Source organism: Ursus maritimus, unplaced genomic scaffold (genome assembly GCF_017311325.1).
Source record: "Ursus maritimus isolate PB19 unplaced genomic scaffold, ASM1731132v1 scaffold_3, whole genome shotgun sequence".
Lineage (NCBI taxonomy): Eukaryota > Metazoa > Chordata > Mammalia > Carnivora > Ursidae > Ursus > Ursus maritimus.
Genome location: NW_024425563.1, coordinates 47712239 through 47732890, shown reverse-complemented (window position 1 = coordinate 47732890; position 20652 = coordinate 47712239). Strand labels below are relative to the sequence as shown.

The 20652-nt window shown below is 56.1% G+C and overlaps 3 protein-coding genes and 1 long non-coding RNA gene across 7 annotated transcripts in view; 1 reads left to right on the top strand and 3 right to left on the bottom strand.

Moving 5' to 3' along the window:
• HOXA3 (homeobox A3) overlaps positions 1 to 3920 on the bottom strand; it is a 45812-nt gene extending 41892 nt beyond the window's left edge. For both annotated transcript variants that reach the window (XM_040644157.1, XM_040644158.1), the window contains exon 1: positions 3841 to 3920. The gene's annotated coding sequence lies outside the window, so the exon portion shown is untranslated. The remainder of the gene's footprint in view (positions 1 to 3840) is intronic.
• Positions 2651 to 3752, top strand: LOC103658919. The gene is made up of 3 exons (XR_567341.2): positions 2651 to 2738; positions 3174 to 3280; positions 3420 to 3752. It is a non-coding gene; the product is annotated as an uncharacterized LOC103658919 (long non-coding RNA).
• A 1392-nt stretch (positions 3921 to 5312) lies between the features above and the next one.
• Positions 5313 to 8354, bottom strand: HOXA7 (homeobox A7). 3 transcript variants are annotated; one of them, XM_040644161.1, is made up of 2 exons: positions 7835 to 8354; positions 5313 to 6852 (listed from the first exon to the last, which is right to left on the bottom strand). In XM_040644161.1, the coding sequence occupies exons 1-2, from the start codon at positions 8211 to 8213 to the stop codon at positions 6524 to 6526; spliced, it is 708 nt and encodes a 235-aa protein (XP_040500095.1). In that variant the 5' UTR covers positions 8214 to 8354; the 3' UTR covers positions 5313 to 6523. The 3 variants fall into 3 exon arrangements, with proteins under 3 accessions (XP_040500095.1, XP_040500096.1, XP_040500098.1); XM_040644162.1 differs by lacking the exon at positions 5313 to 6852 and adding an exon at positions 6914 to 7455; XM_040644164.1 differs by lacking the exon at positions 5313 to 6852 and adding an exon at positions 6914 to 7452.
• A 5748-nt stretch (positions 8355 to 14102) lies between these two features.
• HOXA9 (homeobox A9) lies at positions 14103 to 17471 on the bottom strand. Its single transcript, XM_008686436.2, has 2 exons — positions 16589 to 17471; positions 14103 to 15515 (listed from the first exon to the last, which is right to left on the bottom strand). The coding sequence occupies exons 1-2, from the start codon at positions 17166 to 17168 to the stop codon at positions 15277 to 15279; spliced, it is 819 nt and encodes a 272-aa protein (XP_008684658.1). The 5' UTR covers positions 17169 to 17471; the 3' UTR covers positions 14103 to 15276.
• Between the last annotated feature and the right edge of the window lie 3181 nt (positions 17472 to 20652).

The window sequence follows — 20652 nt, the reverse complement described above, 5'->3', positions numbered from 1 at the left end:
TGACCAGGATGCGGCCAAACGTCTTCCCCCGCCGGCCCCATCCTCCCACATACAACACGTCTCCTTTGAGTGCCGCCGGGCTCCCCTCCAAAGGCCAGCGACTGCGTGGCCTCAAAGCACCCCACAAGCTGTGCGTCCCCGTCCCACCTTTGAACCCAGGAACTGGGAGGCCAGAAAGCACTGGTTTCAACAAGAACGGGACCTACAGAGGAGTGGCCTTGAGACTGAGCTCCGAAGCCTGCCGTGGGACCTGCTCCCCTCGCCGAGCACTTGGGACTCGCCCTCCCGACACCCGGACTGCTCAGAGCTGAGACAGATCCAGATGTGGAATCTCTGTCCTCATTCCCGAGGCACAGCGACTCAAAGTCCCTGCCCAGCCAGGCATAAAGGGCAGCTGGGATGTCCCAAGGCTGTGAGATCATTGATGTGCTTGGTTTGCTGGGCGCCCCATAGCCCTCACTGTCCAGGGGTGTACCCTCTTCCATGCCTTTCCTGGGACTGTTGGGGGCCTGCCGCCTGCAGTCTCCAATAATGGGAATAGCTGCCTCCACGGCTCCAGGAACCGTCTGCATTGCTTTTTACCGTGGTCCCAGGCCTGTCCTTCCCCAGGCAGGATGTGAAAAGCATATCCTGGGTTGCTTTCCCTTGCTTGATAGGTGTGCCTTCGAGATAGTTGACTTTTACAGAACATGGATCAATCTCATTTTGTAAAATGTGATATCTTTCCAATGGCATTTTTACAACTGTATTTGTTGGGCTTGTAAAAACCTTGAATTAGCTTTAAAATCCTCAATTCTGTGGAGGCTGAAGAAAGACTATTTATACAATTTGGTTGATTTTCCAGAGGATGTTTGTAAGATCTGTAAAACTCTGAAGAATGCAGGCTCATGGGGTTCAGGACTTGGGTGGGGGGGGTGGCGATGCCCTCCTAGGAATCTGCCAGCGACTTCCTTAATCTCTTCCTTGCTTTTTTTATTTTTCCCCCTGCCCTCACTTCCCTCAAAGGGAGAAAACTGGGAAAGGACTGGGCTGCGGGTGGCCTCCACAGAACCTAGCGAGCACCCTTGAAAGTGGCTTCTGCCCACCCGATGGGGGCTGCACCCAGAAGCCTTCTGCCTGTGCCCCAACTAATCCAAGCTGGGAAAGTTTCTCCTTTGCATATATAAAGAAGGACCTGGCAGGAGAGGATAGAATGTAATATTTCCCTCAAATTTCCTCAGAGAATGGACACGATAGGTGAAAATGAAAACTCAAGTTAAAAATTCTAAAGGGAACTATTTTTTAAAAGCTATGTCCAAAGAAAACCATGTTTGAGTTATTGTTTCTTAAACAAGAGCATCAGATGACAGTGATTTCAAACAAATTATTGTGTAAGACAAAAATAACTGTTGGGAGATGTTGATAATGTTAACATTTATAATTTCTGTGTCATACCTCCAGGTCTCATACAGTATTGGGACTGATGGCAATTTACTCCATATACTACTATTGTTATTATTTGTTATGGTTTGACTTAGATTCTTAATTTAACAATTACCCCCAGACAATGACAGAATTTAATTTCTCAGCTAAGAGCCAAAAAACAAACAAACAAACAAACCCAAAAACATTGTATTTCTAGCTTCTATAGGCACTGAGATAGAAAAAAAAAATAAATTGAAATCTCTATGTGTTAGCCAAGGCTGGTACATCTTATGTTGGCAATGGCCCAATTTATTTCTCCAACCAGCATTAGGCATATATATATATATGGAGAGAGAGAGAGAGAAACAGAGCGAGAGAGACACACCACACTCAGGCAAGAATAGGAGCCCCAGACGCTGGAGGGAGCCTCTCCTGGGATAGTGAGAATGGCTACCAGGACTCTCTCTTCTAGGTCAAAGCCACAGAGAAAGTCCACTTACCTTTCAGCTGTTCTTCAAAGGGGACTGGATGGCGAGCGGGGCCCCACAGTCCGCCCTTTCCCTGGGCTGCCCACTCGACCTCCGCCAGCCCGGAGGGCGGCCTGCCGGTGTGTGGGGGGGACCTTGAGGGCCCCCCGGGGCCGCCTGCATCTGTAGCCCAGGCCAGAGCCCACAGCATACAGGTGCGGCCTCTGCCTGTCACAGGCCCTCGCCTGCCGCCAAAGCCCGCCTTCCTTGCCATAGTCAATCCTCCTCAGGGCCAGCCAGGCCTGCAGGCCTCGGGACCAAGAGTGGCCTCTCCGATTTCAAAATCCCGCAGCGGGCGCCTTCCCCGCACCAGCGTGCGCCCCAGGGGCGCCTTGGGACGCGCAGTTTGGACAGAAGCAGCCATGACGTGCCAGGCCGCCTGTGCAACCAGTCTCCATGGCGCTGGGGGTGGGGGGAGGACCCGAGGCTAGTCGGGCGTCCAGCTCTTGTCAGGGGTTGCCGAGGCGGGGGAGGTTCCCGACAGGCCCTGGGAGGCCGCCCCTCTGGTCCTCCCTTGCCCCCCTCTCCTCGGCCTGCTTGGGAATCTCTGAGGGGCCCGCGCAGCAGTCGCGCCAGGCTGCACGACGCGGGGCTGCGGCTGGCGTCGGTCCCGGCGACGGCCACAGCGTGGCAGCAGCGAGCGCCCGGCGCGGTCGCAATAAATAATGTGCCCGCGGCAGCCGCAGTCAGACAGCCCGCGGCCCTGCGACGCAAAAGCGCCGCTTTATCCGCCCCGAGCGCACCCACAGCGCGCGCGGCCGTCCCAAACATCCACAGCTCCTTCTTAATTTTCTAACGCATACCAAGGTATTATCTTAAGGTGGGAAAACAACAACCAAAGCCACAAAACAAACAAAAAGAACTCGAGCCCAGAACCTCGGGATCGTTTCTGGTCGCAGTCCCAGGAAGCTCCTGGGGCAAACGTGGCCGAGGCGCACCCAGGCCAAGCCGCGGTCTGTGCCACCGCGCCACAGAAAGCCAAACGCCCACGGCACCCTCCGTGCCTCCCCGCGGGCGGCTCCAGGGTCCTCTCGCCGCTCGCGGAAAGTGGGGCGTGCGGTCGCCAGCCGGCTGCGCCGAGGTGGGTGGGGGGTCCCCCTATCGCCCAGACTCGGTTCGCGTCCTTCCTTCAACCTTAGCTGCGGCCCCTGCCACACTCAATAACACCACTATTTTCTCTGCACCGAAACTTCCCGCCAAGCAACACCCAGCCAATTAACCCCATCCTCTCCTCCAACACAGAGTTCCACCCACGCACCTAGTCCCTCTCCCCGCGCTTCAGACACCTCTGTCATCGGGAAACCGCGTGAAGGGAAGCAGGCAATCAGCAGAGGAACCTGGCTGAATTAGTAAGTTTTTGTTTGTTTTTTCCTCATTCTACCCTTCTCTCCAGAAACCGATTCCCTCCGAATAGAAGATGCTGTGTTGATACGAATAAAACGCCTGTCAATTAATTCACTCTGCCCTCACCTCTTCCCACCTCCCCAGGTCGGTAACTGTCTCCGGTTGTTGGGGAATTCAGTCGAGCCAATTGGGTCATGAATGAAAAAAAAAAAAAAATCCAAACCCGAGAGGCTGGTAGGGAACGCCGAGTGCGGGGCCACTTCATTGGGGCTCGGCAAGGTCGCTGGGGAAGAAGAGAGAGAAGACCACAGAGCTCCTGCCCCATGCCAGGACGCTGTGCCACGGAAGGAAGGCTGGCATTTACTGCCATGGTGAGCCAGGGAGAGGAGAGAAAGGGAGTGTGTGTGTGTGCAGGCGCGCGCGTGATGGGGGGGCAAGTGTGAACGGTGAGTGTGGGCGGGGGTGAGTATGCCCCCTTCAAAGCCGCCCTGGGTGCCCTCTCCCACCGCCGCCGGCGCCGGCTGCCATCTCACCACCTTTGCTCCTGTCTCCCCACATGTCTCACCTTCAGATGGCGGCTCCCAGAAGCTCCTGCCCCTCTGACAGCTGTCGCTTGGGCAGCCGAGGAGACGAATCGTCCTCCTTCCTGGTGCCAGAGGACGCAGGAAATTAGCCAGGTTGCGAGTTGCAAAGCGGCCGCCGCGGCGCCGGGAACTGGACGCGCCCCACCTCCAGCGGGAGCGGCCAGGCCGGGCCGGGCCAGGGCCTCGTCTCGCTCGCCATCGCCGGACAAAGCGCAGCCAAGCCCGGCTGGAAGGCAGAGCTCCGAAGCAGGCAGGACGGAGCGGAGCAAAAGAATGCGGCTCTATTCTCGCAAGGGAAATTATAAAAAAGTTCATGTTCACGGTTCCCATCCACATGACCGACAGCGGCCAATGGAAGGGCCGAACAACTCATAAAGTTGTATTGCAAAGTTGTAAATTTTCATAAACAACAACGGATTTATGACCCTTTCCCCATCACTAAGAGGAGGCAGCTCTTACACCGGCGCCATCTTACCACGGAGGCCGCCCCGACTTGGGGCCGCAGGTTTTACAAACCCAGTTGGGCCGGGTTTTATTAAAAGAGCAGTAAGAAGCGGACCCAACCTAGGCAGGAGACTGGAGTCGAGGTCATCGCCTGCCAGCTCAGCCTATTTTGCGCTGTCCCCATCGCCCCTCGCCCCTACCCAGACCTCCACCTTCCCAGCACCTGGACGCCCCCGCCAAGGCTCGGCAGCCCGGTCTGCGGGGCCCCTGCCCCTTCCTATATCTCTCAGTTGCAGTGCTGTTCCCCGGGCGCCCTTGCTTTGCCTGAATGCAGGGTGGGAGGGGGGCTGCGTCAGAGGCCCTGAATCCCACCTCCTAGCATAGGGCCCTGTTCAGGACTTATGGAAAATTCGGGATCATTGGCAGGGTAATACCCCTTTCCAAGCCCACCCCACAGCCTTAGAGGAAAGGGTAGATTTTGGATTTGCTCATGGAATTTGTGGAGGTTTTTTTTTTTTGTAGGGAGATTCATAGAATATAATGTATCCATCGAAGATTCCGTTTTCAAGAGATCTGGAAGATATTTGTGCACACACACACAAAACCAAGATGAAAATCTCTGGAGAAATGCACATATGCAATTATGGACACACAGAAATGCACACACTCAATTATAGACACAGAAATACATGCACTCAATTTTGGACACAGAATTACATAAAATTACTGACTCATGTAATACATGAGTAATACACACAGACATACATAAAACACACATACAAAAGAGGTACACACACTTATACAAATCTACACCTTAGAAGCCACACAAAAAGGGACTTATACGTATACGCCAATACATGGACACTCAGCACTTGGACCTTATTTGTCCTTCCACTTTTGCTTCCCCAAAGCTCCTGTGGGCATCCAGACATAGCAAACCCTGGCTAGGCTAACCCCAGCCAGGCTTACCTCTTTTTCCCAGGCCCCCCTGTATAAAGCAGTCCACACCTTTTTGTCACCAAGCATCTTTATTTTTCTGTTACATAAAACACGGTTAGCTGGGCAAGACAGGAAGTGTGCCTTCCCATTCCTGGAACCCCCAGCTAGACCCTACAAGGACAAGGGGGACGCAGGACAACACAAGAGATGAAGGGCATTGGGAAGGGCATCGGCCCTCCCCACCAGCTATAAAGTTAGCTCAAGACAACACACCATGCTACAAAGTCACCCCATTAACACATCCTTCCCAAGTCAAGACACTGCCTTACAAATGAGCCTCAAGACTATATAAATGACCAAAAAAAAAAAAAAATCTTGTTCAAATATACAATATTTGCTATTGTAGGAAAAGTCAGGGTGTACATATTCAACACGGCTGGACAGTAGGACATAGGGGCCAGGGGAGGTGCAGGGAGGCTGGGAGCATCTCTGCAGTCCTACTAAGCAGAAGCTAACCCAGAGATCCGCAGCTAGCCTGGGAATGCTCCCCTCCAGAGGTGGGGGTAATGGGCCTGAACTTGGGGTGCCCAGGCCAGAGAAGGAGGGATTCTAGGTTGCAGCACTTAGAATGCTTTGGAATAAATATATTATTTTTCAATTTAAATAGAAGCCAATACCCTGGTCCCCGGACCCCAGCGCCTTCTCCATGCAGCCTCAGGGACCCCAAAGGCTGCCAGGGAGAAGCAGGAGGGGCCTGGCCGGGGAAGGGCCCGGCACTAGGTAGCAGGCGAGCCAGTGAGCACAAAATAGGTAGTTTGGGACGAGTAGGTAGTACTGAGAAAATCAGGTCCTTGCCGGTATGGGGGAGGTGCTGGGTGTCTGCCAGTGTTGGGACACGCTGGGCTTCCTGGGAGTGGAGGCCTACTGGGGCTGGGCCCATAGGTAGTTTGGGGTGCCTCTGGCCGAGGCCTGTGCTAGGTAGTATTTTAGCCGTGCCAGCACCGAGCTGGTCGGACTGGGGTTAGGAAGGGTGTCTGCTGGGGGTCCTGGGGGCAGAGAGATCCCCAAGGGGACCCAGTCTAGGCGGCTGCTCGGTCCAGAAAAGATGGGAGCTGAAGTGGGTAATGGGGCAGATGGGTGCAGGTTGGGGACTGTTTTGTTGTTGTTGTTGTTGTTTTTACGTTTTCTTTTTCTTTTTTCCACTTTTGTAAATAAAATCAATGAGTCTCTAAAGACGCTTTTCCCGACTGTCTGGTGCAGCCAGGGCCCCGACTTGGCCCCTCATTCCTCCTCCTCTTCGTCGTCATCTTCTTCGTCTTCGTCCTCATCGTCGGCCTTGTCGGTGGCGGCGGCAGCGGCGGCGGTGGCGGCAGCGGCGGGCACGGCGCCCTCGGGGGCTGCGGCGGCCGGACCCTCATCCTTATGCTCTTTCTTCCACTTCATGCGGCGGTTCTGGAACCAGATCTTGATCTGGCGCTCGGTGAGGCAGAGCGCGTGGGCGATCTCGATGCGGCGGCGCCGCGTCAGGTAGCGGTTGAAGTGGAACTCCTTCTCCAGCTCCAGCGTCTGGTAGCGCGTGTAGGTCTGGCGGCCCCGCTTCCTGTCGGGCCCTTGGAGCAGACATGCGGACACATGGACACATGCACACATGGACAGATAAACCAACAGAGACAGACAGGACAGTGCATTAGCCAGGCCGCCGTCCCAGAGCCTGCACCTTTCTCCCAGCGCTGAGCCGGGCGCGCGTCCCCCCTCCGCCCGCGCCCCCGAACGGAGCTGGGGGAGGAGCGGGAGTGTTAGCGGAAGACCCCAACTGCGGTGCCCGACGCGCAGGCAGCTGTGTGAGGAGGAAAGGCTCAGAATCCCAACTTTACAACCGCCCTTTCCAGCCGGCTAGGCTTCCACAATGTCCTGCTTCCCCCTGACAAAGGGAAATTGTAAATATAGAGTGTGGGCAAGTGGGAGACGCTGCGCTTTTGCCATTCAAAGGCGAGCTGGGCCGCTTCCCCCGCCCCTTGCTAGGCAAGTGGGTGACCCTCGGGCGGTCCGCACTCCAGGGGCGCCTTTCCTCCCTAGAAGACCAAGCCCCCATCCCCGGACCTTCCACGGGCACTGCGACCCCCTGTCCCCGGTCTCGTTTCCCACCCCTCCTTTAACTGGCCCCTGGCACAGGGGAGTAAGAGGGGCCCTGATGATGTGTCTGGCTCTTCCTGCTTTTGAAAAAGAAAAGCCAGGCCGAAAGGAAAAGGAGGAGGGAGGGAGAGAAGAAAGGGGGAGAGAAAGAGAGAGAAAGAGAGAATAGCGAACAAAATGTTAAAATTCCAAGGCAAATGGAGTTAAATAAATTTACGAGGATCGAACCCATTAATTGGGTCATAAAAAGTTTTATGAGCCTCATTTACATACAATGCTACGGGCTCTCCACGCTATGGCGCCTTGACTCTAATTAAAACCAGAAAGGCAGCGCCGCCAGGAGTCACGGGGCCGCCGGCTCGCAGTCGCCTCTGTCCGCGCTCCGCGCTCCCCAGCCCGGCGCTCCCCGCTGCCTGTCCGCCCGGCCGCCCACCCCGCCAGCCTAGCTGCTTCGCCTACCTGAAGACCGCATCCAGGGGTAGATGCGGAAATTGGCCTCGGCCGGGCCGTGCAGCGCGCCTTCGTCCGCCTTGTCGCAAGCGCCTTTGGCGAGGTCACTGCAGAGCCCGGGGATGTTTTGGTCGTAGGAGGCGCAGGGCAGGTTGCCGTAGGCGTCGGCGCCCAGGCCGTACCCGGACGCGAAGGGGCTCTGATAGAGGGGGCTGTTGACATTGTACAAGCCCGGTACGGTGGAAGCGAAGGCGCCGGCGCCCGCCCCGTAGCCGCTTCTCTGCGAGTTAGGCGCAAAGGAGCAAGAAGTCGGCTCGGCATTTTGGAACAGAGAAGCCCCCGCCGTATATTTGCTAAAAAGCGCATTCACATAATACGAAGAACTCATAATTTTCACCTGTGATTTGTTGTCCGGCAGCTTTCAGTGTCGGTTTTACGAGGTAGCGTGATATATGATAACATTACACCCCCAGATTTACACCAAACCCCATTTTCTTTTGGACGGAGCTCGCCGCAGCACGTGACCGCCCACATGACCGCCTCCGCCAATCTCAGCAGCCCTCACAGGTGGTCTTGCTCCGCGGGGCCCGCGGCAGCCTAGAATGGAAGGGGAAGAGGCTCAAATATGTGGCCAACGAATCTGCCGGCTCCTGGCCGGCCTGACGCCTCCCGCGGGAAAAGGACCCCGAGGCTCCGCGCGAGCGCCCTGCCCACCGCAGCGTGGACAACTGGCCTGCAGAGGCTGCGAGGGGTCGGCCGGGCACAGCCTCCGTTAGCCTATTACCGAACTCTGGACCAAGCCTGCAGGCCCTCCCGACCCCTGTCTACTGACCCAGACTAGGGAGGGACTCTACACTCTGCGCACCCGCCTGCCCCACCCGCAGCCCAGGGGCAAGTCTCAGCTCCGGGCAAATCGTTTCTTTGCCCGCGTCTCCCCCACTCCCCGCCGCCCGCCCAGGTCCACCGGGCAATAGGCCCACTTAGACTATGATCCAGATGGGGCCCGGCGCAGCGTCGCTTCCAGCTGCAGCGAGAACGCCACCGCAAACTGGAACCATGTGGTTCGAATAAAGTCAACGTCTCCCAGCTTCCTTTCCTTAATCGGCGGCACACTGTTTATCCGTCTTAAAGGAAGCAGTGAAATATTTATCTATTAATGAGCCTCATTTGCCAACAGATTTATTAACGTGGGGTTCCCCTCCCTCCTCCTGGACACCGCTGCCCTGGCAGACTCTGTGCATTCGCTCCTGGGCACCTGGCTGGCCTCTGGCAGCCTAAAAAATAGTTGGACACTCTTTTGTCCTCCCAGCAACCTCTGGTTCCCCCTCGCTCAAGGGGGAACCAAGTCTCTTTCCCCTAAGGTTGGAGGAACCTCAGGCCCCACACCTTTCCAGGTACCCCTAGCGCTGGGACTTTTCTGGAAGACTTCACCGGGGCCACCCATGGGCCTCCACCAGCTCCTCATGGGCTTGGGTGCCTGGGAGCAAGCAATACATACTTTAGAGCCAGTTTGAGAGGAGAGAAGGGGGCCCAGGTACCTAGGGACTTCAGCCCACTATGGATCTCCATTTCTTTTGGAGACCACCAAAACAAATAGGGGGACCCCTCTAGAAAGACCACCCAGTTCTGGTGGCTTCACATTTCCAAGACTGGCTCACAGAGAGCGGAACACATAATAGTCTCCCTCCTTCCCATCCAGGACCCCAAAGCGTGGAGCTTACCTTTCCAAACCTCCAACCCCTGCGCAGGGTTGGACCAACCGAAGCCCCTTTCGCCCACTGCTCGGTGGAGTGTGGTGGGGCAAACCCTTCCCCTAAACGCCTCATAAACTGCTCAGGCCGTGCTGGAAGCCCAGCCGCCAGGTCAGTGTGCCTTTTACTGCTCAGCTCGATTGCACACCATAAACCCGACCTCACAATGGAATTGCCCCGGAAATTCTCCTCTAAATTATAGAGTTTGGTTCCTTGTGTACAAAGCACTTCCCATCACTTTCAGAGGGTCCAGGCCACCCGCCCGTTCACTGCACCCTCTCTGGGGGTCCCAGGAGCACAAAAGGCAGCAAGAGGGTTCAGACCCGGATGCAACAGGAGCCCCAGTTCCTGCCTACCGGAGTGCCTAGGGGCGTGGGGGGGGGGCTGTCCGGGCAGGTGGGCGCCTGCTGGTTTCCCCTGGGGGCACAGGGGCTGGGGGGGGGGCAATATCCGGGGATGCCCTTTATGGAGGATCAGGATGATAGCATGTCTCAGTCGGGGAATGGAGGTTGTAACATGGGAAGGGAAGAAAAACTAAATATTCCAAATAGCATCGCTTTCTGGCAGGAAATAAAAACCTAAAAAAGTTAAAGGAAGATGAAGCAAGCAAGAAAGCTAGGAGATCAAAGAGGCAGAATTAGACAGCTTTAGACCAATAAATTGTTCCCCGGGTGACACAGAGCAAGATGCAAAGAGAAAGACCCGGCCCCGCCGCCGCTGCCGTCGTCTGTCTAGACTTGGGCGGCTGGAGCAGCCGACAGCGATGGCGTTTAAAGTAAAACCTGCCCCGAAGTGAGACGACCCAGACCAAGCGGGGACAGAGTTTGGGGAGCGCGGGAAGGAACGCAATCCCAGCCAGAGGGCTGGGAGCTCACGCCACAGGCTCATCCCTGCTTGGGTTTTGGCCGGCGCAGGTCCAAACGGTCCTGGCAGGGCGCGCTGCCCCTCCGCTTGGGCCAGGGAGAATCCAGATACTGCCGGCCAGGCCTCAGCCTTTCTGGGCCCAAGTCAGCCAACTGGGCCGAGGCCCGCGGGTGCCAAATCCTTTCTTTCGTTTCTGGGCTTCTCTCTTTCCTCCAGCCTTCGGTGGCGGCGTTTTAAAACGAAAAGGCCAGTCAGAGCCAGGCTTTCAGTAAGGCCTCCTTAATCGCATGTTCTCGAGCCATTGATTTCCTACTTATTTGGCTGAAAAGACAGAAATGCACTGGGTTATATGTGATAATATTCACAGAAATACTCGTTGACGATCAGCCTGGAGCAGGCACGTGCGGGAGGTTTCTAATCAGCCGAGCCGTCTTCATATAAAGACATTTTTCTCACTGCTGTCCTGGAGCTGGGTTCCTACCTACCAAGCAGAATGTGTTTCCCTTGCTTCTTGTTACCAAATAGTGCTCGATATTTAAACCCAGCTGAGAATATAAGCCCAGCTCTGGGAAAGCCTCAAGTCTGGCGGATGGCGATTTGCTTCTGGAAACGTTTCCACCCACGCCCCCTCGCACGGGCTGCGCGTGGTTCTTCAGTCACTGAGCAGTCCCCGGTCGCGGCGCGGGGACACATCCACGCCGGGCGAGTGCAAAGGGGCTGGGGCTGACGCGGGGGGGTTTGTCTGCTCAGCTAACAGAGAAGCGCTTCCCAGGCAGCCGAGCCAGGAGAGCCGCCTCCCAGCCGTCCGCCGGCCAAGGGCAAGGGAGGCGCGGCGTGGCGGTCCAGGAGGCCTCTGAGATCCCAACCGGCCGGCGCCTACCTGGAGCCTCCGTAATCGGCGGAGAGGAGCGGTCGCCACGGATCTGCTCCTTCGCCATTTATGTGTAGTTACATCAATTGAGCTTTCTATCTGCAGCTTGGATACATGACCACGGGCGGCTCTCGGGGAAGCTATAAAACCCTTCTTACAATCAGATGCTGTGAAATATTGTGTGTTATATAAGGAAATATAATGAAGACGTGTGTCTGCAATCCCAACGTGTGTATATAAACAGAGAAGAAGGGAGGAGAGGGAAGGGAGGGAGGGAGGGAGGAAGAGAGGGAGAGAGCGGGAGGGAGAGAGAGAGACAAACACTCAGGAGATCTGTCAGCCAAAATCCAGTCCCCAGTTTTACAGCGTGTACAACGCGGAGACGCAGGTTGTAAACATTTTGTGGGCTTGGCAGAGACTATTACAACCCAAATAAATACACTGCGTGGCGTGTTCACAGGGCTCCGGGGTGCTTCGAAGGGTTCTGTTTGCTTTGCGTTTTCCCTCTGAAGCCATTCTGCACCAGGGCTGCTCCTCGCACCCGCACTCGTGGCCTCCTCCTGGAAGGTTCCGGGGCGTGTTCCCCGCCCAGGGTCCAGGATAGGCTGGACCTAGATTGGGGTCCCCTCCCTCCTCCTCACCTCCTGAACACGGGAAACCAGAGCAGCCTGAGCAGCTCCACTGCCGAGGAAATTCGGTGGCGAGAGAAAGCAAGGGCAGCTTTCACGACGTGAACTCCTATCCTGGAGCTAGGATTTATTATAATTATTTTAAACATCGCATTTATTTTAGAACAATCAAAGCAGTCCCGGGTGTGCTCCCAGGGATTCCCCATCCCGGGCAATTCAGCCGCCAAACCCACACTAGAAAGTCACCAAGAATGCCTTCCCCCCCGATTCTCAGCCGCCTCATTTTATTGTCACTTATTCGAGGCGGCTGGGTCCTGGGGTCCTGGCTCTCCTGCGGGTTGCTGGCTCACCGGGCCTCGAACCGGGGCGCAGCGTTAGGGAGCCTCCCCGGCTGCCGCAGGACCCTTGGCCAAGGTTTGCGCCCTCTGCACACCGTCTCGGGGGTCACCAAGTCCCGGGGCTGTAGGCCTTAGTCCTTGTTTGTCCGCTGGTCAACCGAGTTCTCCGAGCGTCCGAGGGCTTGTCCCGGCCTGGGGACGGTGACCCTAGAGCCACCCCCGCGCCTGGAGCTACAGCCCCGCAGCCGCCGGACAGCCGCAGCCACGCAGCGCTAGGCCTCCGGAATCGGGGAGACGAAAGGGGGCGGGAGCGGTGCAGACCGAGCGAGCGCCACCGCTTGCTTGTTTCCCAGCGAGGTTTCCGGCCCCGGCGTGAGCAGCAAAGAAAATATACGACCGCAGTTCATTCAAATCTGGGGCTCCCGTTCGAGAAAGGCTAGCGTCAAGTCGACATCTTAGGAACTTCCCAGGGTTGCGGCGGCGGGAGATGGCGGCGCGGGCGCCTCTTGCGTGGAGCCATACTGCCATCTGCTGGCGGAATCTCTGCACTGCGGCCCCGGCGGCCCCGCCTGAACTTCGTCAGCCACCCGGGCGGGCCCGGCGCCCCACTCCCAAAGCTGGGCGAGGGCCCAGTCCCTGGGGGGTGTGCGTGGAGCCCGGAATCTACGCTGCCGAGAGCGCAGTGCCCATAAAAGAGTTGTTTCCGCAGCCGCTTTATCGGTGCAGACAGAGCAAACAAATGAAAGGGCTTTGGTGGAAAATCTTAATTGGGGCTGGACAGTTGTAAACTCATTAAGGGCCGAATTCCAGACAGTTCGCAGACCCGGCCTTTATGGCACACCCTTACTGCCCATTCTTTGAAGTTCCTTCTGTCTGCAACAACAGAGGGCGTCCAAACCTGGCGGCGGGGTGGGGGTGGGGGTGTGAGGGGAAGACCCATCCCCCGGCGTCCTGGTTCCCCCTTTAGGCGTCGGACCTCGGATAACTTTCCAGCAGTCTCGGGGTGGTGGGGGGAGGGCGGGGAGAGCGAGAAAAGAAAAGGGGGGAGATTAGGCTGAACCCTCTGGCCACATCCATAAGGCGCTTGGGCCTCCGCAGTTGTGGCTGTTCCCCCCGCAGCCCTTTACACCCCATAAACGGCAACAGCCCTCATTTGCTTTTATGGCGCTTCAAGCTCTCCGGCTGCCTAGGCCCTGCCTCTGCCAGGACTTGTGCTCGGGAGGGGAGTGCGGGACGGAACCCAGAATCCCCTGGGCCAGCCTGACAGGACGCTGAGGTGCGGGGGCGCAAGACTTCGGTCCCTTGAGAGTCCCCAAACGTCTGTCCTGGCGGCCGCGTCGGGGCAGCGGGGCTCTTGTCTCCCTCCTCGGAGACGCCTCAGGAGGCAGGCCCATCAGCTCCCGGTCCTGCCCTCACGCTCCCCGCCGCATGCCAGGGAAGGCCACAGGGGTCTCAGCGGACCCGGGTTAGGGAAATTTCTTGGGGCACCAGGATGAAAGGGTGGCCTTTCACTGCTACTGGCCAACGAGACCCGAGACCCCAGCCCAGCTCCTCAGAGGCCTCTGGGCCTCCCCGCAAATGGGACCGGTCAAACCCGGGAGCTAGGCCTCGCCGCCCCTCATTGCCCAGCTTCCCTCGGTTGCTCGCGCCGCCAGGCAGCCGGCGGGAGGGGGAGCGCCGCTGGCTGCCGCAGGTTCCCGCTCCAAAAACCCGCCAGGGGTGAAACTGAGATTCTGTCCTCCTCCACCCCGGCCCCCACCCAGAGACTCTGCCCACGCTCCCCTATCCCGGAGGAAAAGGTGCAAAGAGCTGACCCGCAATAAATAGAAAAGAATCAATATATTTTATTTGGCAAAAGTTAAATATCATCTCAACACAACAATTTGGTCAGTAGGCCTTGAGGTAACTATTGCAAAATATACAGTGTATGTTCAGCCCGATGGAAACCCCAGATTCATCAAGGATACAAATCTACAGTAGCCCAATGGCGGTTTCATAGTGTATAATTTATTATCAATAAAATTAACTCCATTACAATAAGCATTCATTCCCCCCCCAATCAAAATTAAATGTAAACCATAGGTAGTAACCTTCTGCACATACGTATAGCTCCGAATTTCCTCAATGTTCATCTGGTGCAAAAACAATATTCAAGCTTGTCTGATTACTTTTTCTTTAATATGTGGATTATATATACAATGAACAAGACAGGTCTATAGCGTGTGTAGAGACTAAAATGGCCACATTGCAAAAAGAGGAGAAAACCATGAAATCTATGCATCCTGGAGAACACTTTCTTTCTTTCAAAATTTTATTTCACTGGGAAATCCTTACAGCTAGTTTACAATCAAAGGTTAACAGCCTAGTCATACAGAAGACATATTTCACTACAGAGCTATACTCTATGCAACTGTTTTTCTCCCTTATCAACGACCTGAGTAGAAATTGAATTCTAAGCTCTCACAATCACAACGGGTGCGTCACCCAGCACAGAAGTTTGAGTCACAAAACATAATTACCACAATAAAACACAGTGTTCAAGTATCTGGGCAGATCGCTCTGCCGCACAAAGAGCAAATTAAATTAACTACACAGACTAAAAACTATACAGCCCGCCATCAACAGTTGTGCATTATAAAAAGGTAGTTTTTTTTTGTTTGTTTGTTTGTTGGAAGTCAGGAACAGGTAGATTTTTTTTTAAAAATATATACAAGCTAGCACACACAGCCATCAGCGAAAATGTCCCCCCACCTTTTTTTTTTCTTTTCTTTTCATCTTATAGAAAATGGAAAGCTTACAATACCTCCTCCGTCAAAGCGGCAGGCCGGGGGGAGCCAGCCTGAGCAGGGCTGGCCAGGGGGAGATGAGGCCTGGACTTTAGAGCCCCTTTGTGCGGGGTGGTGCAGGCTGGGGTGGAATAGGGGTGGGAGAGGGATCGGGCAGTCCTTTCTCTTTCTCTCTAGCTCGCTCTCTCTTTTCTAAACGAACTCCAATTGAATCACTCGTCTTTTGCTCGGTCCTTGTTGATTTTCTTCATTTTCATCCTGCGGTTCTGGAACCAGATCTTGACCTGCCTCTCGGTGAGGTTGAGCAGTCGGGCCACCTCGTACCTGCGGTCCCTGGTGAGGTACATATTGAACAGAAACTCTTTCTCCAGCTCCAGCGTCTGGTGCTTGGTGTAGGGGCAGCGCTTCTTCCTCGTGGAGCGTGCGTGGAGCCAGTTGGCAGCTGGGTTGCCTGCGAGGGAGACAGACAGAGGATTTAGAAAGAGGAGAAGCACCTACTTCCCCCTCCACTGGGAGCCAGGGAACCCCCTGGGGTGTTCCGCCAAAGTGCAGGACGCGGCTGAATTGGTGAGGGAAGGGCTGTGGAACCGTACACAATGGAATCGTGGCAGACAGACAGAGGAACGGTCACTTACAATTGCACGCAGTAAAACCTCGGCTTCCCCCTCCCTTACAAGACCCTCCTTTCTCCTCTATCCTCCTGTCCTTTTCCTCTCCTTCTTTCCACCCTCTGCACACAGTGCGAGGCGTGAAATTTGAAAATAGATCCTCTTCTTGCCAGGCAGGGGGGGAAAGCACGCTGCCCTGTGTTCCTGTAACATTAATATTCTCCTCTCCCTCTCGCTAACACACACACATCTCTCTCTCTGTATCCTCCCTTCCCCACCTTTCCTTCTACTTTCCCCATTCCTTCTTTGACTTCCCTGGAAGGCCGCAGGAGCCGGGCAGCCGGCATGGCGCCCCTAGGCGCCCCAAGGGCGTTGATCACTTCTCCAGTTTCTTTGAATAATCTGGCATGGGGACCACCGTGGCCCGGTCGCCTACAGCCTCATCTTGGGCAGGATTTACGCCGCCACTGGCTGAAGGCAAGAAGTGGAGGGGATCGGCCGTCTTCTCCAGTGTCTAGGTTGCAGTCGCTGCCGCCGCTCCAGGACAATCTAGCCGCACAAAAGATTCTCTCTGCCGAGCTGCTTTCGAAGAACGGCCCAAAGTATTGCTGTCCTGGTACCGGGCAGCCAGGGAGAGGGGCGGCTGGTCTTGGCTTGGCCGGCAGCGCCCGCCCCGCCCCCCCTCTCTCTCGGCAGCAGCCGCCTCCCCTCCCCCCGAACCCAGCAGCCAGCTTGTACTGCTCTCTGGAATTGGGGCCCCATCCGAGGCATCCTAAACAGCAACTTCTGGTTCCCGGCCCCTGCTCAAGAGGCTCCGAGCGTAGGCGAAGGCAGACTCAAGAGAAAGCTGAAGGGCTGGCAGATCCTGGTGGCCGGCGTGGAGGCGGCGGCCGGTCTGAAGGGTGGAGACACTTACTGGGATCGATGGGGGGCTTGTCTCCGCCGCTCTCATTCTCAGCATTGTTTTCGGAGAAGGCGCCTTCACTGGGCTGTTTTTCTCTATCAACTGGAGGAGAACCACAAGCATAGTCAGTCAGGGACAAAGTGTGAGTGTCAAGCGTGGGACAGTCACCCCTTCTGGCGGACAGTGGTTCAGGTTTAATGCCATAAGGCCGGCTGGAGGGCAAGCCCGCGAAGGAGAGCGCGCCAGGCGTGGGCTCCAGCCAGGAGCGCATGTACCTGCCGTCCGGGGCCGCCGCCGCCACGGGCGCCTGGGGGTGCACGTAAGGGTGGTGGTGATGGTGGTGATACACTGCAGCGGGCACCGCATTGGCGCCCGCCGCGTGCACCGGGTTCCACGAGGCGCCGAACACCGCCGCCTTGGACTGGAAGCTGCACGGGCTGAAGTCGGGGTGTTCCGCCAGCGTGGTGGCCTGCCGGGGAGGCTGACCCAAGGCCCCGGGCGCATAGCGGCCCGCGCCCAGCTCGTCCGCAGCGTCGGCGCCCAGCAGGAACGAGTCCACGTAGTAGTTGCCCAGGGCCCCCGTGGTGGCCATCGCTGTGCCCCGTGCCCGGCCGGTCGGCCCGACCCGCGGAAATTATGAAACTGCAGATTTCATGTAACAACTTGGTGGCACCAGGGGGGGAAGTACAGTCACCTAATAAGTTGCCGGCGCCCGCGCCCCCATTGGCCGCGCGCGTCACGTGCCCGCCCGGCAGAACAATAACGCGTAAATCACTCCGCACGCTATTAATGGCCCGGTGTTTTGCAGTCATAATTTTTATAGCAAAAGCCATATGTTTTTATGCAAAGGGATCGCGGCGCTCCACGATCGGGTTTGTTTTAATTGTGGCCAACGAAGATTAAAAGATCAAATCTGGCCTTGCCTCTGTACTCCCTCCCCTCCCACCGCCACCACCAGACACACACTTCTTAAGCGGACTATTTTATATCACAATTAATCACGCCATCAGCAAGGCGCGGGTCCCGCGTGCGAGTGCGGCCAGTGGAGCCCCTCACATAAAATTAGACAATAATTGAAGCCATAAAAAAGCAGCCAAATCGCATTCTCGCTCTACTGTATTTAAATCTATATTTATGATATTTCATAAGGAGTTACTGTTTCAGAAGCCACACAGGCTGGTGGGAAGTTGGGAACGACCAACAGATTCGTTTGCTTCGCCGTGGCTCCCAGCTGTAAAAATTTATGAGGACTTGGAAAGGTTAAATTAGACTGTTGTGTTTGGTTGGCGAGCTCCCTGTAAATAATTCCTGCAGTCCCCGGAGATGCGCGTTTACCCCCGGCCGGCCTCGAGAAGTCAAATTCAACGCAGTATCCGTCCCAAACTGAGCCACCACCGCCCCTGCCCGAGCGCGCTGGGCAGGGACAGACCTCCCTCCGAGAGGGCACCGCCTATTGTGGAGCCCTGCAATCGGCCCCATTGGATCCCAGGGCACCAGGGCTGCTAGCTCCCAGCTTCGCCGCAGCGCCGCCAGCGAGCGCGCCACCGAGGAGCGCCCGGCTGTGCCTGAGCCGAAGGGTCTGAGGGCCTGGTTGTGCCGCGGGTTCGGACCCGACCCCGCGCCCCCGCGCCCTCCTAGTCCTCAGCCGGGAATCACGATGCCCAGGCGAACGCCGCAGGAGACCCAACCCTGTGCCCAGACCTCAAAGGCCTTCACGCTGAGCTCTGCAAGCTTTGTCGCACTCCCCAAACCCGAGCTGCGCAAAAAACACAAGGCAGCCTCAGTGGAAGGCGAGATCGGCCTGCGAGAAGGCAGTCCAGCCGAAGAGACCGCGCGGCTCCAGCAGCTGGGAGGCCCGCACCGGAGCGGCTGGCCTCGGGGCCCAGTATGGGTTCTTCAGGGCTCCTTCCTTCCTTTCTTCCTGGCCACCGCCCCGGGCCCTGCCTCGGTTTTCACCAGGCCGGTCGGCTGAAAAGGGTTACGAGGCCCAAAGCTAGGCTACCGCAGCTCAAGTCCAGGGCTAGAAATTAAAATGGGGAGGGGCACGGGGCATTGACTTTAATCCCATTCCTTGGCTTGGCCACATCGAGGAGGGTATTTCTCACCCCTCAGAGTCTTTCAGGGTTAAATTAAAAGGCCTCGCGGTCTCTGTTAGTTGGAACAAAAAACCCACCCCAAATCCGAACGGAAAGCAGCGACTCCTAAAAACGGGGTAATTAAATTCACGTGCGAACACTGTGCCTGCAAGAGTGTGTTTCTCATTAGCCCACTTCCCCGGCGGCGAGGGCCGGCGGCCAGGGCGCTTCCACCTCCTTTTCTGCCTTCATCCTCCCCAACAGTTCCAGTAATCCTCCCCCAAACCCTGATACATCCCTATCCCGGACGGGGACCCTCAAATGCCGGGCTCTCCCCCAGAGCGAGTGGCGGAGACCAACCGGGTGCCCCTTTATCCGCTCTCGCCGGAAGAGGGAAGTGGCCGACACTGTGAACTCCGACGTGGCTGGTCCTGGTCGTCTTAGCCTCCTCCCCCGTAATATTTTCCTTTCCTTGTAAATTCCTCTGCCTTATCCCCACCCCCACCGCATCCCGGTGTGTCCCAAATATTGGGCAGTTCGCGGTGCCTCTGAGATTTTCATTAAGAAATATTAACCCTGGAAGAAACCTCGCTCCTAATTGTAATTGTCTGCAAACAGGCTGGACTCGCCCAGTTGCTTTTCGACTTTTTTTGCCCAGAGAAGCCTTGAATTATTATTAGTACTTTTTTTAAGTATAAAAAGACTATTTAAATAGCCTTAGCCCCCAGAATAGGACAGTTACCAAATAATTAGCAGGCGCTGAGTGTTAAGAAGGCCTTACTGGTGCCTAAAAGAGGAGAAAAATCAGAAAAACCTAACATGACCCTTCTGCCCAGAGATTTGGGGAGAAAATATTCAGGCTTTTGAGTCAGCTTTTATTTTGGAAATGAAAGGGACTGTGTGTGTATAATAAAAAAATAATAAATGGATGTAATTACAAACCGCCTCTTTTCGCCTGAGAGTTCTAAAACCTTGGCCTCCAAAACAAATCCAATACTCTGGTCCGGAAAACGGCACAGAGGAGCTAAGGGGAGAGCGGTGTGCTGGCCTTTCAGATAACAGGGCCGCAGGCAGAGCAATGGAAACAGTTCCAGGGCCCGCAGCCACAGCTGGGAAGGGAAGCACAGCTCCTTGGGCATGAGTCTGAAGGCCCCTGCGTGTGTGTGTGTGTGTGTGTGTGTGTGTGTGTGTGTGTGTTTTGGGGGGCAGGGAGGGATGAAAGTTGTTTTCAGTTCGGTAGCAAGAATGGTTCTACTGTTCTCCAACGGTGGACTACAACTTGCAACAAGGGCTCAAGTTGATAACACAATGATAGCGGAATTTAAGATTCCTTTCCCCTATTATTTGAAACAGACTGGAGCTGGAAGGGTCCCTTTCTCCAGCACCCATCCGCACAAGGATGCCTTTTCTAACAGACTCTGAACCTGACAGAAACTACGGGCAAACAAGCAACCAATCTTTGCCCTAGCAGGGCTCCCTTATCGCGGTTAAAGTCAGAGTTGGGACCGGCAGGCCAGCGAAAGCGGAGAAAGCTTCCAGGCGGGGTTCCCTGCGTGGCCAGGCTCCACAGAGCCTGGCTGGGCCTCAGCCCAGGTCCCAGACTCAGTTGCCCAGTGAGGCCAGCGAAGGCCTCCTTGCCCTCAGTGTGGGCACACAAAAATGCCGCGAATGCCCTCTAATCGAATCTCTCAGGCTGTGGTTGCGGACCGGCGGAGTAAGAACGCAAGGCCGCCGCCATCCGGTCGTGATCATAACCGAGGCCTTGTCTGTGCAGCGGCAAACCAGGCCCAGATCCACAAGCCCGACAGCTGTCCCATGCGAACCCTTCCTTGGCAGATTCCGACCACAACGTGAGCACGCAGAAGAAAATAACACCCCCACCCCCAGGCTCTCCGCAAGCCAGCCCTGGGTCCCTACCAGAGGAAGAGATGGGAGGACAGGAAGTGGAGACAGAAAACTGGGCACAGAGAGAATGAAGATGAAAGGCAAATGAAGGGAAGG

What these genes read in the sequence shown, in the direction of transcription:
- HOXA9 (XM_008686436.2), bottom strand. Translation starts at nt 17,168, where the DNA reads ATGGCCACCACGGGGGCCCTGGGCAACTACTACGTGGACTCGTTCCTG. An exon ending in CAAGCCCCCCATCGATCCCA is followed by an intron (nt 15,516 to 16,588) that starts GTAAGTGTCTCC and finishes TCTCCCTCGCAG; the next exon opens with GCAACCCAGCTGCCAACTGG.
- HOXA7 (XM_040644161.1), bottom strand. Translation starts at nt 8,213, where the DNA reads ATGAGTTCTTCGTATTATGTGAATGCGCTTTTTAGCAAATATACGGCG. An exon ending in CCCCTGGATGCGGTCTTCAG is followed by an intron (nt 6,853 to 7,834) that starts GTAGGCGAAGCA and finishes GTCTGCTCCAAG; the next exon opens with GGCCCGACAGGAAGCGGGGC.